Raw genomic sequence first — 15,212 nt, 5'->3', positions numbered from 1 at the left:
CTTTATAATATGAATTATATTAGTGCTATAACAAGAAGGAAAAAGTTATTTCTTTAAAAGGGGGAGAAAAATGGGAGTTCATCCACTATCTTTGGAGTTCAGAGAATCAATGTCTATACCACTTGAAGAATTAGGCTTTCATATATCTCCACATGAATAATACTTTTAGAGGCAATAAATTTCATGCCAAACCCCTCTATATCATCATTTATGTTAATCAGAAAACTACACCCCCCAATATAATATACAATTCCAAAGAAAATAAAGTGGAGAAACAGGGTGAATAAGAAGGTAGAAGAGATGTGATGCATTGCATTCTGGGAATATTTAAATATTAAATATTAAAATGAAAGCTTAGAAAGTCCCTAAACTCTGGAACCTGGAACAGGAGGCTCAACAAATCAACTCTCATGTGAATCTTAATCTGAAGAGCCCACTAAATAATTTCTTATACCTGTTTTCAGGCCAACTTAAGCCCTGGATAAGGTGCTTCTTAATCACAGATGAGTAATGGAAAAAGAAAAAAGGTATATGAGCCCTTGAAGAAATGTGACACTCCAAGGAAATAGGGAACCTTACACTGAAAACTCAAATGAAGAACATACCTCTGAAGGAATATTAGGTTAAACCAGATGAAACTGCCAGATGAAAATATAAATAATTTTATATGGTTCAACCTAATTTATTCTACAGGAAACCCAATAAACTTTTAGAAAGCACAAGCTTCATTTCACAAGTTAAAGAAACCAATGACAACCTTCAAAATTTCTCTTAGAAAAAAAGGAAAAGGTCAAAAATGAGAAGGAATTTGTGACATATGGAATGCAGATGACTAATATTAAGCCTATTATAAGAGTAAGTTAAAATAACTAAAATAAATAGTACAGAGCGATATTCAAAATTAAAGAAAACTTTTCTTACTTATAAAAAGACCAAGTAAACTGATCAAATGGCCACTTCAGATCAGTGTTTGCCTGCGAACAGGGTTCAGGGAAGAAGAGTGACTGCAATGTACACCTAAAATAAGTAAATTTTATTGTCTGAAAATGAATAAAACTATTTTATATTTTTTAAATCCACTATGTTCTAGGTAAGTTAATGAGAAGAGAACCACTCTGAGACACATCAGGATGTCTATAACCTGTTTTGAAAAACAATTGACCGGGTACCGTGGCTCATGCCTGTAATCCTAGCACTCTGGGAGGCCGAGGTGGGAGGATCGCTTGAGGTCAAGAGTTCAAGACCAGCCTGAGCAAGAGCGAGACCCTGTCACTACTAAAAATAGAAAAAAATTAAAAGTTAGCAGGGCGTGGTGGTGCGCGTCTGTAGTCCCAGCTATTCTGGAGGCTGAGATAGGAGGATCACTTGAGCCCAGGAGTTTGAGGTTGCTGTGAGCTAGGCTAACGCCACAGCACTCTAGTCTAGATGACAGAGTGAAACTCAATCTCAAAACAAATAGATAAAATTGAAAAATTAAAAAGTTAAAAAGAAATAATCTCCACTGCACAACTCACTAACTAGCTTTGTCCCAACAGACTCTAGGCAAAGAGCTCCCTAGAGTGGATGATTAACAAAACTGTTTCTTTGAAATTAAAAAGTCCAGTGTGGAACAACCTAAAAACTCAAGTTAATTGAATTATTATGCACCCATTAAATGAAATATATACAGTCACTGAAATTGATGCTAACAAAAAAGAAATGTTGACAGTTTTTAATGACATGAGAAAATGTTCATGATAAATCAGCAAGCAAAAGTTCACTAACTGCAATTATGAACATTAGGCATGATTATGAACATCGGGCATGGGAAAAGGAGAATACACTAAAAGGATAATAGTGGTTATCTGTGGGTGGTAGAATTAAGAAATTCTTATTCTCTATTTTCTAAGTTTTTATACTGAACATATATTACTTTTTTTTTTCTTTTTCTTGTTAACTCCCTAAAAACCTGCTGAAACATACTACTTTTATAACTAGAAAAATAAATATTTAAGTGCCTTCTACTCTGGAATCTCCTGGCCTTTCTCATTACTTAATTACCTTGTCCCACTTGCCAGGTAGTCATTGATATTCTTTCTCTGAAACATCTACATTTAACAGAGAAACACATAAAAGTTTTTTAAAAACTTAAAAATTCAACTAGTATTTTCTATAACAGATTTTTAGGCAGAACAGATTGCTAGTAGGAAAAGAGTTGGTAGGCCTTGCATTCTGAAGGTCAACTCATGGAGCAGGCAGCCACTTCCCTCATTGCTGTCAAAATGTAGCCCAGTTTTATCATCTACAGATATCAAATATATTCTCTGCTTCTTTCCAACTCTAAGAGTAGCAAATATAAATAGTAAGCAAAGTAATTTTACAAATTTTCATAAGTCAGTTTTAAAACTTCTAGAACCAAAACATCTTAATACATGTACACCTATCCCTATTTTCCAGGACTTGGTCCCCTACTCTGCATGAATCTGACTTTGGACCTTTCCTTTGTATCCATCTTAGTATCTGGCCAACTCCTCCATCACCGTGTTAGAAAATGGTATGACAGAATCTAATTAAGCTCCACAAGACACACTATCAAGTAGGGTAATGCTGCTTGCTAAAAATGAGATGAAACAGGCAACCAAATACATTTTTACCTTTTTAAAAATATTGAGCAAAAAGCTCATTTTTTTGCTAAATTATTAATCAATATTATCTCTGCTCATAAATCAGTCATTTCTGAATCCTTCCCTCTTTGTAGAATAAGAAGATAATATTTTATTTTATTTATTTATTTGGAGACAGGGTCTCACCCTGTTGCCCAGGTTAGAATGCAGTGGTGTCATCATAGCTCACTGCAACCTCATACTCCTGGGCTCAATAGAGCCTCCCCCCTTGGCCTCCCAAAGTGCTAGGGGTACAGTCATGTGCCACCACACCTGGCCAAGGGTAATGTTTTAAATAAAGCTTTGTATATCTTATAGGCATCAAAACAAATTGATTTTAAGAGAGTGGGAACTTAGAGCAAAGAGGAAATAAACACAAAATGAGCAAATGTTCTATATAAAGTAAATGGTCTTTATATAGGTCTTTATATCGGGCTCTTTCCTGATCTGGATGTCACTTATAAAGCTACACAAAACAGAACACTATTCATAATGTTATAGCACTGTCATCTCATGATATTGAAGCACTTTTATTCTCCTCTATTAAAAGAAGAACAGTATGTAATCAAATTCTTTTCAACAAATAGTCCTGGGACAATTGGATATTCATATACAAAAGAATGAAGTTAGATCCCTACCTCATATCGTATACAAAAATTAACTCAAAAAGGATCAAAGATCTAAAAGTAAGAGCTAAAGCAATACAACTCTTAGAAGATAGCAGAGGTATAAATCTTCATCACCTTGGTTTAGGCAATGGATTCTTAGATGTGATACCAAAATGACACAAAAATCACAAACAGCAAAAAGATAAGCTGGACTTCATCAAAATTAAAAACGTTTGTGCTTCAAAGGATACCATCAAGAAAATGAAAAGACAATCCAAAGAACTGGAAAAATGTTTACAAATTTCATATCTGATAAGGGACTTAGATCTAAAACATGTAAAGAACTCCTGTAACTCAATAATAAAAACACAAATAACCTAATTAAAAATGGGCAAAGGATATGAACAGATAGTTCTCCACAGAAGATATACAAATGGCCATCATTAGCCATCAGGGAATTGCAAATCAAAACCACAATGAGATACCACTTCACTCTCTCTAGGATGGCTACAGAGGGAAAAAAACCCAAAATAAGAGTTGATGAGAAATTGGAACCCTCACACACTGCTAGTGGGAAAGGAAAATGGTGTGGTCACTTTGCAAAATAGTCTAGCAGTTCCTGAAAATAGTCTAGAGTTACCATATGTACCAGCAATTCAACTACTAGATGTGTAGCCAGGATAACTGAAAACATATGTCTACACAAAAATGCATACAAAAATGTTCATACAGCATTATTCATAATAGTCAAAAAAGTAGAAACAACCCAAATGTCTATCAACTAATGAAAAAACAGAATGTAGTATATCTATACATGGAATATTGTATAAAAAGTACTGATACATACTAGAATATAACATAGATGAGCCTTGAAAACACTGTAAGTGAAAGAAGCCAGTCACAAAGGACCACAAGGACCACATATTGTATGATTCCATTTATATTAAATGTCCAGAATAGGCAAACCCAGAAAGTCAGGAAGTAGACTGGTGGTTACCTACAGCTGGGAGGTAGGTGAGAATTAGGGATTGACTGATAATGGGTACAGTGTTTCTTTTGGGGGTGATAAAATGTTTTGGAATTAGATAGTGGTGATGGTTGGATAATTTTAAATATATTAACAACCACAGAACTGTACACTTTAAATGGGTGAACTGTATGGTAAGTGAATTGTATCTTAATAAAGCTGTTATTTAAAAAGGGGGAGTAATCAAATAGCACAACATAACATTCAACCACTAATCTAGAAAATGAAAAATTTCTCAATATAAAACTTACAGTACTGTCTTGGTTGATATAACAAACTTTCTGAAAAATCTCAATATTCTGCTACATAATATGCTTTCGGTTTACTTGCTGATTTTCTTTACTGCTTAGCAATTTGGAACTCTGACCATCAATCACGAGCCATTTCAACAGTCATGTGCTAAAAACTAGCTCCCTTTTCAATTGCAGTTTTTACTCAATAAAAAACTAAATACAACAGGGACATTAATATGATATGAGGCAGGGTAATGCTGTGGAAAGACTAGAAGTCAGAAGACCGGGTTTTATGTTAGAGCCTCACCATTTACTGACTGTGTGATCTTAGGTTTATCATTTTACCTTTCTTAGGTTTAGTTTCTTCACTAGCAAAATGGAGATGAAAATCTTTGTCCTACTTACCTCACAGGGTTGTTGTGAGGACAAAATGAGAGGGAGGTTGTGAATGTGCTTTGTAATCTATTTCCCATGTGACTGGATATAGTACTTAAGTTTTATCAGAAGACTGCTGGGTTTTAATTTCAGAATTTAAGGTAATTTGTTTACCCTCCAATTTTTTATTCAAGGTAATGTTTTTCCTGCCTAATTATACTATACAATTCCAGCCTTCCCTTCATTCCATCCCTTTTCAGAAAATTCTAAAATCTAGAACTTCCCCCCACCAAATACTAATTAATTCCTATGAGATCAGACAGTCCTTTTCTTTAAGCCAGTGTTCCAAACTGTTTCTTGAGGGAAAGCGGTCAATGAGATGATCACTTTTTAAAGGTTCCATGGCTGAATGAGTTTAGAAAATATTGAATTAACTCAAGGTAAACAAAAGACTCTTCCAAGTCTTTATTATGATACTATGTGTGATGAATCTTAAAGATGAATATAATATTCTGTGTTTTACATCGTATATGGCCCCCTTTTCTTAGGTAGTGTTCCTCAAAATAGTTTGAAAATGGTTACCTCAGACAATCATGGGATACACATAAATACACACACACACATACACATTCTGGTACTTTGAGATTCTCAGAATGAAAAGCAAAATTCCAAATACTGAAGGAGTTTTTTAATGTTGGCTATTGCTGGTAGCAAATTAGATACATAAAAATCTGTGACTACTCAATCAGATTATGAGGTCTCCATTCAAGGTACTATAGCCAAAAATGAAAACAAATGGGACAATGGAGCAGTGGTCACACACTCAAATCCCTTCGGCTGTAAGCAGTAACCACTGTGTAAAGCTATTGGTTGTAAGACATCTTGGAGAGGCAACAGAAGAGCATCTTTACATTCCAATGTTTTAAAAAAACTGTGCTACGGTACATGGGCAACGTATGTAACCTGAACTTTTGTACCCCCATAAGCTGAAATAAAAAATAAAAAAAAAAAAAACACAACTGTGCTGACCAAACAAATCATATATGTAAGCTGAACTTGATCTCTGGGCCACAAACTTGGATCTGTTGCTTGTAAAGCGCTTTACTAAATTTCTAGCACACCAGCAAAAAGAACTATTTGTTTGTCTAGCCATTCATTCATTCACTCATCTTTATGATTACTTTCTATGTGCTACTCACTGTTACTTTTATATTTTAGAATCTAAATCCCTGTCCTACCACTAGACTGGTAGAGATGACATATAAACAGATACTGTAGTAAGACTTGGGTGGAATTATAAATAAAGTATTGTGAGATCATAGAAAAAAAGGCAAACAGAAGTGGAAGATTAGAGGAAATAAGAGGGCACTCCAGGCAAAAGAGAATATTGTCAAAAGCATATAGAAACCAAAGAAAGTAAAATACAGCTTGGTTCAGGCAAGACTGCAGAGTTCCTAGAACGGACAGGCACTGGGAAACTTATTTATTCCGTGCCACAAACTGTACTCGATTCTGGGGATAGTGGAAATAAGTAAAGTACACTTCTATCAAGGAGGTCAGTCTAGTAGTAAAGACAAACAAGAAACTTAAGGATGGTAACAGTGGATATAAAGGCTATGATAGAGCTGAGTATAGAGCTGCCTTTGGTGTAAGGCCTTGCAGGCCATGCTCAAGATTTTGGACTTTATCCTAAATTTTGAGGAGCCCTGAAGTTTTTCAGGAAGGGGAAGTGACATGATCAAATTTGCACCTTAGAAAGACAGTGACAGCAGTGTGGAGAGCAGGGAAGAGACAGAAGGCAGCAAAACTGCTTTTGCCAATAATCTAGTTTTCTATAACATGAACTGCAAACTAGGATCAGTTATAATAAAAAGAAACCAAAGTATTTCAAAAAATCATACTCTACATATGCAGAACCTAGGAAATAAATAAATCTCAGACATTGAATCTGTCTTTAATGAATGACACAGCCAGGCAAAGAAAGAAGTTGTCACCTGCAGCCCATTCCACCCTCTTCTCCCCCAATCCTGCTCTTAGTTCTCCATTTCCAAACTTCTGTGTTGTCAGGGTTTAATGCATACAAGGGTGAGTGGGAAAACGAGAGGGTAACTGCTCCCAGGATAAGATATTTATAAACAGCTTAGTACTGCAAACTGTTCTTTTACCACCTACAATGAAAAAAGCAGATATTCAAGCTGTTGTGCAGAACAGACTCTGTTAAAGTAAAAACTTGAGAATGTACATGTTAGTTGAGTTTTCAAAGGCAAATCAACAAAGTGTTTCAATGAGTCATCAAGGTCATACCTTCTTCCAAGTACATACAATCTGATTGGGGTGCTTCCATCTCTCATCTGTAAGAAAAGCTTTCTTGCTAGTAGGTTAAGAAATGATTCCATTTCTCTAATCTAATACACAAAACTACTATGGAACATTCTAAACTCAAAGTAATCTCTTAAAAAACTTTATAGCTTCAAGGTACCTGTGAAAGGTCTGTGATTTGCTAAACAGAAAATCATGTAATCTAGGGAGAGGTATAATTTAAAGAAAGCTTACTTTTTCCTTCCCTTACTGTTTTGACAACTTGAGGTCTGCAAAGATAAAATGCTATTTCAATGCTAGTAAAATTGTAACTTAGTCATAAAGAAATTTTATGTCAAGACATCATATTGTTGAAGGTATTTTATTTCCAAATAATTTTTTTCTATCAAAAAAAGAACATTTGTCTTTAGAGCACACATGTGATTTTATATATGTATTTTTATGAATGTGTTTTAAAATAACAATGAATTACCTATTCCAGTCATACTATAAACTCTAAAAGCAAGAGGCTGTTTTCAGAGTACCACATTTAAAACTCTGTATATTAACCATTGCTCCTAATAAGGTGGAACCTATGTTAAATAGATCTGGTGAATTGGACATGGCAAAATGGCAACCCAAGGGATGAATGTGGGCCATTCATCACAGGTTTTCATTGGCCTGGACAGCCTGTGTTTGTTTAATTGAATTAGGTGTCAATGTTTACAAACTGGAAGACTTCACATAAAATTCAGGTTTCTACCTTCTCTTAAAACCCCTGAACATATAGTAACACTGGCTCAAACTGTGGCTCAAATAAAATAACCACTGTCTGATTTCCAGTTTCCTACTGTCCCCAGCCAGGTCCCTGAAATCATTTATGCCCCCTGCCTAGATCCTGTAGGCATCTGAGTTTATGACTCCATATACCATGACTATATAATATAAAGTCTGCTAACTAGGAAGATGAAAATAAGAACTTATTTCCTAACATAATGAAGTTGATCCAAGTAGGTACTCACTTTTAATATACCCAAGAGTGGAGGAGCTGAGGCCACCATGGCTGCCAGAATGCAGCTAGGCAGGCCTCAGGAGACTCCACCTAGAGCTATATCCCAGTCTTGTAGCCCATGCTCGATATCCTGTACCACTTCAATGGCCTGGGTGCCTCCCTAGGGACTAACCGCTTAGACCAAAAAAAAAAAAAAAAAAAAAAAGCCTGAGTCCTGGAACTCCTTGATAATCATGAAGAGCCTGAGCATTGCCTTGGTTCCACTGTGGCAGACTTGTTTGTACCTGAAAAGTTCTGCCAATCTGTGCACTGAAGAGGACCACAGTCATCCTCCAACAGTACAGACTGCCTGCCTTAGAAACATCCAGATCATGAAACTTAAAAGACTGTCAAGCTGGGGGTTGGTAAGGCCTCATGGGTGGAAAACCATGAGGCTACTTGGCCATCCTGGCCTCTTTTGGCAGCACATTTCTGGGTCCTGGAGACCAGTCTTGAAGCTGTTGTTTTATCTGGGGAGGGGAAGGATATATGATGTCATGTCATAATTTACTCAGATGCTGAGGAGGAATTTAAGCATATTTTTCTAGAGGCCTTGTCCTGTGAATTTCCTGTATTTGATTAAAGTGGTCTAAATAGTAGACTTGGCATTTATTGACAGCATTCTCCCAAATAGTGGCATTTCAGGTATAAGCCAGCTAGGATTGCTTGTGCTATTTAGAAGTCTCAAGCAATTCAAGTGTAAGTTTAATCTCCTGAAGCTGGAACTGGATCGAAATAAAAATTGTAAAGCGAAAGGCTAAGCAGTGACAATTCTCAATCTGTAGGGCTGCTGAGGCTCCCAAATTGCCTTCCAGAGAAATGAGAGAGAATTCATTTTAATTTAATGGTGAGAAATCTCTTTCCCAACAGGTAGGACTAGGATAGGTCTCCAGATTAAAGAATATTGATAAATAAATCTCAGCCATCTCTTTCAGCACTAAGGGGGAAAAATGCAAATAGAATTTTTGTAATTATCATAAATTTTACATTTGTGGAAGCCCTGTTCAATCAATTGCAATTTCCACAGGAAAAAAAAAAATCACAAAAATAACTGCCAAATAGGAATAAAAAATAATAGCTAATTTTTTTTTCTTTTTTTTTTTTTTTGAGACAGAGTCTCGCTTTGTTGCCCAGGCTAGAGTGAGTGCCGTGGCGTCAGCCTAGCTCACAGCAACCTCAAACTCCTGGGCTTAAGCAATCCTACTGCCTCAGCCTCCGGAGTAGCTGGGACTACAGGCATGCGCCACCATGCCCAGCTAATTTTTTTTTTCTATATATATTTTTAGTTGTCCATATAATTCCTTTCTATTTTTAGTAGAGACGGGGTCTCGCTCTTGCTCAGGCTGGTCTCGAACTCCTGACCTCGAGCGATCCACCTACCTCGGCCTCCCAGAGTGCTAGGATTACAGGCGTGAGCCACTGCGCCTGGCCAGAATAACCATTATTAAAAAGCCAAAGAACAATAGATGCTGACGTGAATGCAGAGATAGTAACGCTTATACATTGTTGTTGGGACTGCAAATTAGTACAACCTCTATGGAAAAGAGTATGGAAATTCCTCAAAGAAATAAATGTAGAACCACTGTTGAATCCAGCAATCCCACTGCTAGGTGTCTACCCAAAGGAAAAGTTGTCGTTTTATCAAAACACACTTGCTCCTGAATGTTTACTGCAGCACAATTCATAATTGCAAAGATGTGGAACCAACCTAAGTGCCCATGAATTTATGAATAGATAAAGAAAACGTGGTATACAAACACCATGGAGTACTTCTCAGCTATAAAAGCGAATAAAATAATTTCATTTGCAGCATCTTGGATGGAACTGGAGACCATTATCCTAAGTGAAGTACACCAGGAATGGAAAACCAAACACTGTATGTTCTCACCAATAAGTGGGAGTTAAACGATGGGTACACATAGGTACAAAGAGATATAAAGGACACTGGGACCAAAAAGGGAGGAGAGTTGGGGGAGAGGATGTGTGGGATAAAAACTTACCTATTTGGTACAATGAACACTATTCTGGTGGTGGACATACCAAAAGCTCTGACTTAAGCATTATGCAAGGTATCTATGTAACAAAACACTTGTATCCCCTTAATATTTGAAATGAAAAAATATAGAAAAGGTCAAAAAAAAAGAAAACAAAACAAAACATGGTGTGAGCTACTCAACACTTGTCTGTGGGCTGGCTAATGAGTCATAAATTAGTAACTCCCAAATGAAAACTTGGAACCAGAATCTGAAGCTGTTTTCCTAAATATACTTGTTTCCTGTCACTAAGAATCTATGTAATAGATTCTTTATAGAATTTTATTAATGAAAAGTAGTTTCCATGTAAGTGATACCACTCACCTGGAGATTTCTTGTCACATTCTGTATGTACTGAGTGGGAATTAACTATAGCATATAAATAATTGGAATATTTTTAAATGTCTTTTTTTTTTTTTGCTGATAAGATCACACATAATCATTTTAGCTACATGAAAATGAAGATACCACCATTAAAGTGGTAGTTTACCTGCTTAAGAAATCGGTCAGATGCGTTGCTGTGCTTGGCTAACACACTTGGCAGAGCAGGATTAGCATACTCAAATTGAGGATTGTAGGTATAGTCAGATTTGAAGAATCTCAGTTTTTCTTTCTCTAAGTTGGTAGGCTTTATAGCAGTCAATATACAAAATTTTTTTCCAGAAAAGTCATCTCCTTTTTCAAAGCTTCTAGACAGCTGAGGCTGAGGCTGGGGTTGCAGCTGTGGCTTTGGCTTTGGAAATGTGGAGAAATGACGCCGCTTGACCTTGCTTTTGGGTTTAGGCGGCAGTACTATGCTGTTCCCTGTAACAGAGATATCATGTGTAAACTTTACAGGACTTGACACTGAACTAGTGACAAAAACAGCAGGCTGCCTCTCCAGGCAGTACCAAGTACCACTGCTTGTCACAGGCACTGGGGTTTTCGTCCTGCAAGGATCTTTGTTATGAGAAGAGCTAGGAGATTTGCTGGGTTTTCTACATCTTTTGGAATAGGTGGAGGAAGACTCCTTTTGTGAATGATGCTTTTTCTCCTCCTTGCTCTGTAGTAGGACATTGTAACTACTGGTTCCAGTTGTGAAAATGTCCTTTAGTATTCCAGGGGGTAAGTGGGAAATGTTTCTTTTGCTGTCAATGATCAATGAATCTTCTGCATTTAGAATAGACTTCTTAGCAAGTTCTTGCTCAGGCCAGTGAAGCTTTTCTGTGTTAATAAACAAGATCAAAACAAAAGAAACAAAAAAGATACCAGATGAAGCAAATTGTTTATTACATGAAAAATATTCTGAAGGTTCCTTAAACTTTATAATTTTGTAATACTCTTTAGAAAATACAATTTAAACATTAAAAGGATATATTACTAAACTTTGGTTATGCTAGATACTATCACTTCTCTATGAGTATATATAAATTAAATTATCTGTAAAAATCCTCAGCTTCAAACCATTTAGGTGATCCAAATCTAATACAGATGTGAGATAATACACATAAATAGTTTGAATACTCTACTAGAGAATGTGGATTTCATTGAAATGATACATTTTTTAATAGCATCAATATCAAAGTAAAATCCAAGGCACTTCCAAAGCCAACATGATCGTGAAATTTGGAACTATATATAAAAGTACCTGTCAGTAAAAGCACATCAAAGTATTATTTACCTCAAAAACCATTTTTTAGATTAAACAGATGAAATGTGCATGTTTAAGCATGTTTTGGTAATGTTACTCAGTATTAATTAGTTGATTTTCTTAGTATTCTAAGCTATAGGTTCATGTTAAAGAAAAACAAGGTTTTTTTCCTGGCAAGTTAGAAAAACACATTTTAATTACTATTACACAGATATCAGTATATCAAATGGCAAGTAAAGCAGAGGACAGCTTTGTTTTTATACCTCATGTGAGCTTTTAAACAGGTAAGAAGCACTGGATATACTGTTGCTCATGCACTGCTTTAAAATTGTGTTAATTTGCATTCTTTCTTTCAACAAATATGTAGAATGCTACTAATTAAGTACATGGCTCTGATCAACATCTGTATAAATACATTGTTCCTGCCTCTATTATGGCCCTGAAGACAATGAATTCCTATGAATATATGAATAATGCAAAGTAGTATATGATCAAGTATGATAAACAAAAGATATAGACAATAATGTAGAGGTCAGAGAAAGAAGAGAGCAATGTGAAAAGAAATAGATGAAATTTGAGATAGAGGTTTAAGAATTTCAGACAATTCTAAACCAACAGTGTTTGAGTCTGTCTTAAATCCAGCTCATCTGAACAAGACTCCAGCTCAAGTCCTGTCAATAAAATGTTCTTGAAATAAATAAATGAATGAATAAATGACCCTAAACATGCCATTCTCCATCCATCTGGATAAAAAGGTATTTGTAGTTCTGGGACCATTCTTTAATTCTACGAGACTACTAAAGAAGTGTAAATATAACAGGAAAGACCCTGAACCAGTGGCTTTCAACCAAGGGCGATTTTACCCTCCAGGGGACATTTGACAATATCTAGAGACATTTTGATTGTCATAACTGGGGAGGGGCTACTAGTATCTAGTGGGTAAAGGGTAGGGATGATGCTAAATATCCTTCAATGCATAGGACAGTCTCCTACAACAAACAAATATTCATCCCAAAATGTCAATACTGTCAAGGCAGAGAAATCCTGTTCTAAATGTTAGTTTTCAAAAGCCCAGAAGTCATAGGGTTTAGGGTGAAGAAACAGTACTAGATGAAAACTGCATAATAAATAATCCAAATATGTAAGGTACTCAAAAGTTCTTTCACTTACATTTTCTAAGCCAGCATATGAAATCGGAATTCTGGTGTCTAGAAGATACCACAAAAGTATGAACTTGCAGAGGCTAAATGTCTACTACATGTATTAGTTTAGATTTGCACAGAGTCATGTTCAAAGTAGATTGTACGAAGAAGTCATTTTTTATACATTAATAAATGTTAAAGACTCAATCAGCCAAAAATAACAGAACAAACAAAACTTTCATCATAGGCTGGTAGGTCCCAGTTTCTCATGGGTTTCAGACTTAAGTGTTGCCAACAGATAGTCAAAACTGGCAGACAAGGCAAGTAGGCTAAGGAACAACAGGACACAGGCTGTAGTTCAAATGCCCAAGAACAATGTCAGTTTCCCTAAGAGGACATCACACAAGTTTAGGAGACAAGGTAATAATGAAAGGAAGGATGAAATGGACACTAAAAGGGAAAGAGATAAGAATAAAGGTATCATGAGCCTAGAGAAGTAGGGTGAGGACTAGGTACAGATAGAAAGGTAAAGAGAGGTAATCAAGTTCTTTTCTCATCTGACCTTCACAATAAAAAGGGAAAGAGTTACATCACATTAAAATCAATGAATCTCCAGCTATGTGGGAGGCAGAGGCAGGAGGATCCTTGAGCCCAGGAATTTGAAGTTGCAGTGAGCTATGATGACGCCACTATACTCTAGCCTGGGCAAGAGTAAAACTCTGTCTCAAAAAACAAAAGAAAGAAAGAAAGAAAGAAAAAATCAATGAATCACACTACTCTGAAGAATTCCTATTTGGACAGTTCATTACATGTATACTGTGCTGATTTTTAAAAAAATGAATATTCAGTGTAAAAATGCTCTTTGGTTCCAAAGATTTAGTAGCTTTCTGACCAAAGAACTGAGCTCATAGAGTTCTTTTGTTTTGTCATAAAGTATCAGTGACCTCCAAATTCATAATTTTGGCCTATCTCAACCTACACATTCAGGATATTAAAAAAAAAAAAAAAAAAAAGGCCTAAACCACCTGCCAAAACACTGAAGGAGGAATGGAGAGTGGCAGAAAGGTAACAGTGTGTGTTTGACAGAACCCCTCTCCCCAGGAATTACAGCATTTCAGTTCACTTGCTAATTATCTCCTGAGAGGCTGAGCATCAGTCCTTTTGAAGCACCATCTGCTGCAGAGTAAAGCTTGGGAGAGGCAATGGTGTATTTATTCTACAAATGCCAATACTGCCAAATGCTGATATCCCATTAAGTTCATAAAAGTGGGGCACATGGTCCTTCACACAACTCATACAAGATGGACATATTAATAATTTCTCAGAGTCACACTAATCATATTTCAGTTGCATTAAAAAGTATTATAGAACCTAAAATATTGTTTTTATAATTTTAAATACTATTGTTTACTTTGTGAAAAAAATTTTGAACATGCATAAGAACATAACAGGAGGCTGAAAAGATTTCCAGTTGTCTACACAATTTATTAAAGAACATCCTATTTCCTGACTCCCTTTTCCTGAAAAATTAAAACTTTTTAAAAATATAAATAGACTTCTTTGGAAGTCATGTTTCCCTCCCCCAAAGTAATAAGGTAATTAGAAATCATGCTTCCTCACATTAAAGATAGTCACTATATATATATATATATATGTAATACTTTAGCCATCAGCAATCTGTTTCACTGTCAATAATGGAATGAATGAAAATAATCTGTTGATCAAAGAAAATCATTTACTTACCCCAACCTGATTACCCATAATGAAGAAGAAAAGGTAAGTAGTATTATTACATTAAAATTGATACTCAGTATATTCAAAAGTAGGTGAATATACTGAAATTACCAACACAGTGAAAGTTTAAAATGTATCTAGAACAAGAGAAAAGGATACCAGGATTCCTGGCTTCCATTCCCAGCTCTTTCAATAACCTCTCTGTAATTTTAGCCTAATCACTAACCCATCGGTAGCTCCCATTCCTCATCTAAAAGAATGGGGGAGAAGGGAAACACTGCTCCCTAAACTTAGTGTTTCACAACTGTGAATAGGTGAGGTTTCACAGTAATTCTGAGGTCCCTGGCTGAAAGGAAGATTGCCAGAAACAAAGCCTTGCGGAAAAATACTATTCAACCAATTTTAACCTACAAAATGGCAATTTCATATGGTTTGCTCA

The 15,212-nt window shown here is 35.9% G+C and overlaps 1 protein-coding gene across 3 annotated transcripts in view; it reads right to left on the bottom strand.

Moving 5' to 3' along the window:
• The window catches only part of MATCAP2 (microtubule associated tyrosine carboxypeptidase 2), a 46,673-nt gene that overhangs the window by 12,276 nt on the left and 19,185 nt on the right, over window positions 1–15,212 (bottom strand). For all 3 annotated transcript variants that reach the window (XM_069461595.1, XM_069461596.1, XM_069461597.1), the window contains one exon: window positions 10,758–11,470. In XM_069461595.1, the coding sequence (XP_069317696.1) occupies window positions 10,758–11,470 (713 nt within the window). The remainder of the gene's footprint in view (window positions 1–10,757; window positions 11,471–15,212) is intronic.

This window comes from Eulemur rufifrons, chromosome 29 (assembly GCF_041146395.1).
Source record: "Eulemur rufifrons isolate Redbay chromosome 29, OSU_ERuf_1, whole genome shotgun sequence".
Classification (NCBI taxonomy): Eukaryota; Metazoa; Chordata; class Mammalia; order Primates; family Lemuridae; genus Eulemur; species Eulemur rufifrons.
The sequence above is the reverse complement of the archived record's forward strand: the minus strand, read 5'-3'. Positions and strand labels throughout refer to the sequence as shown.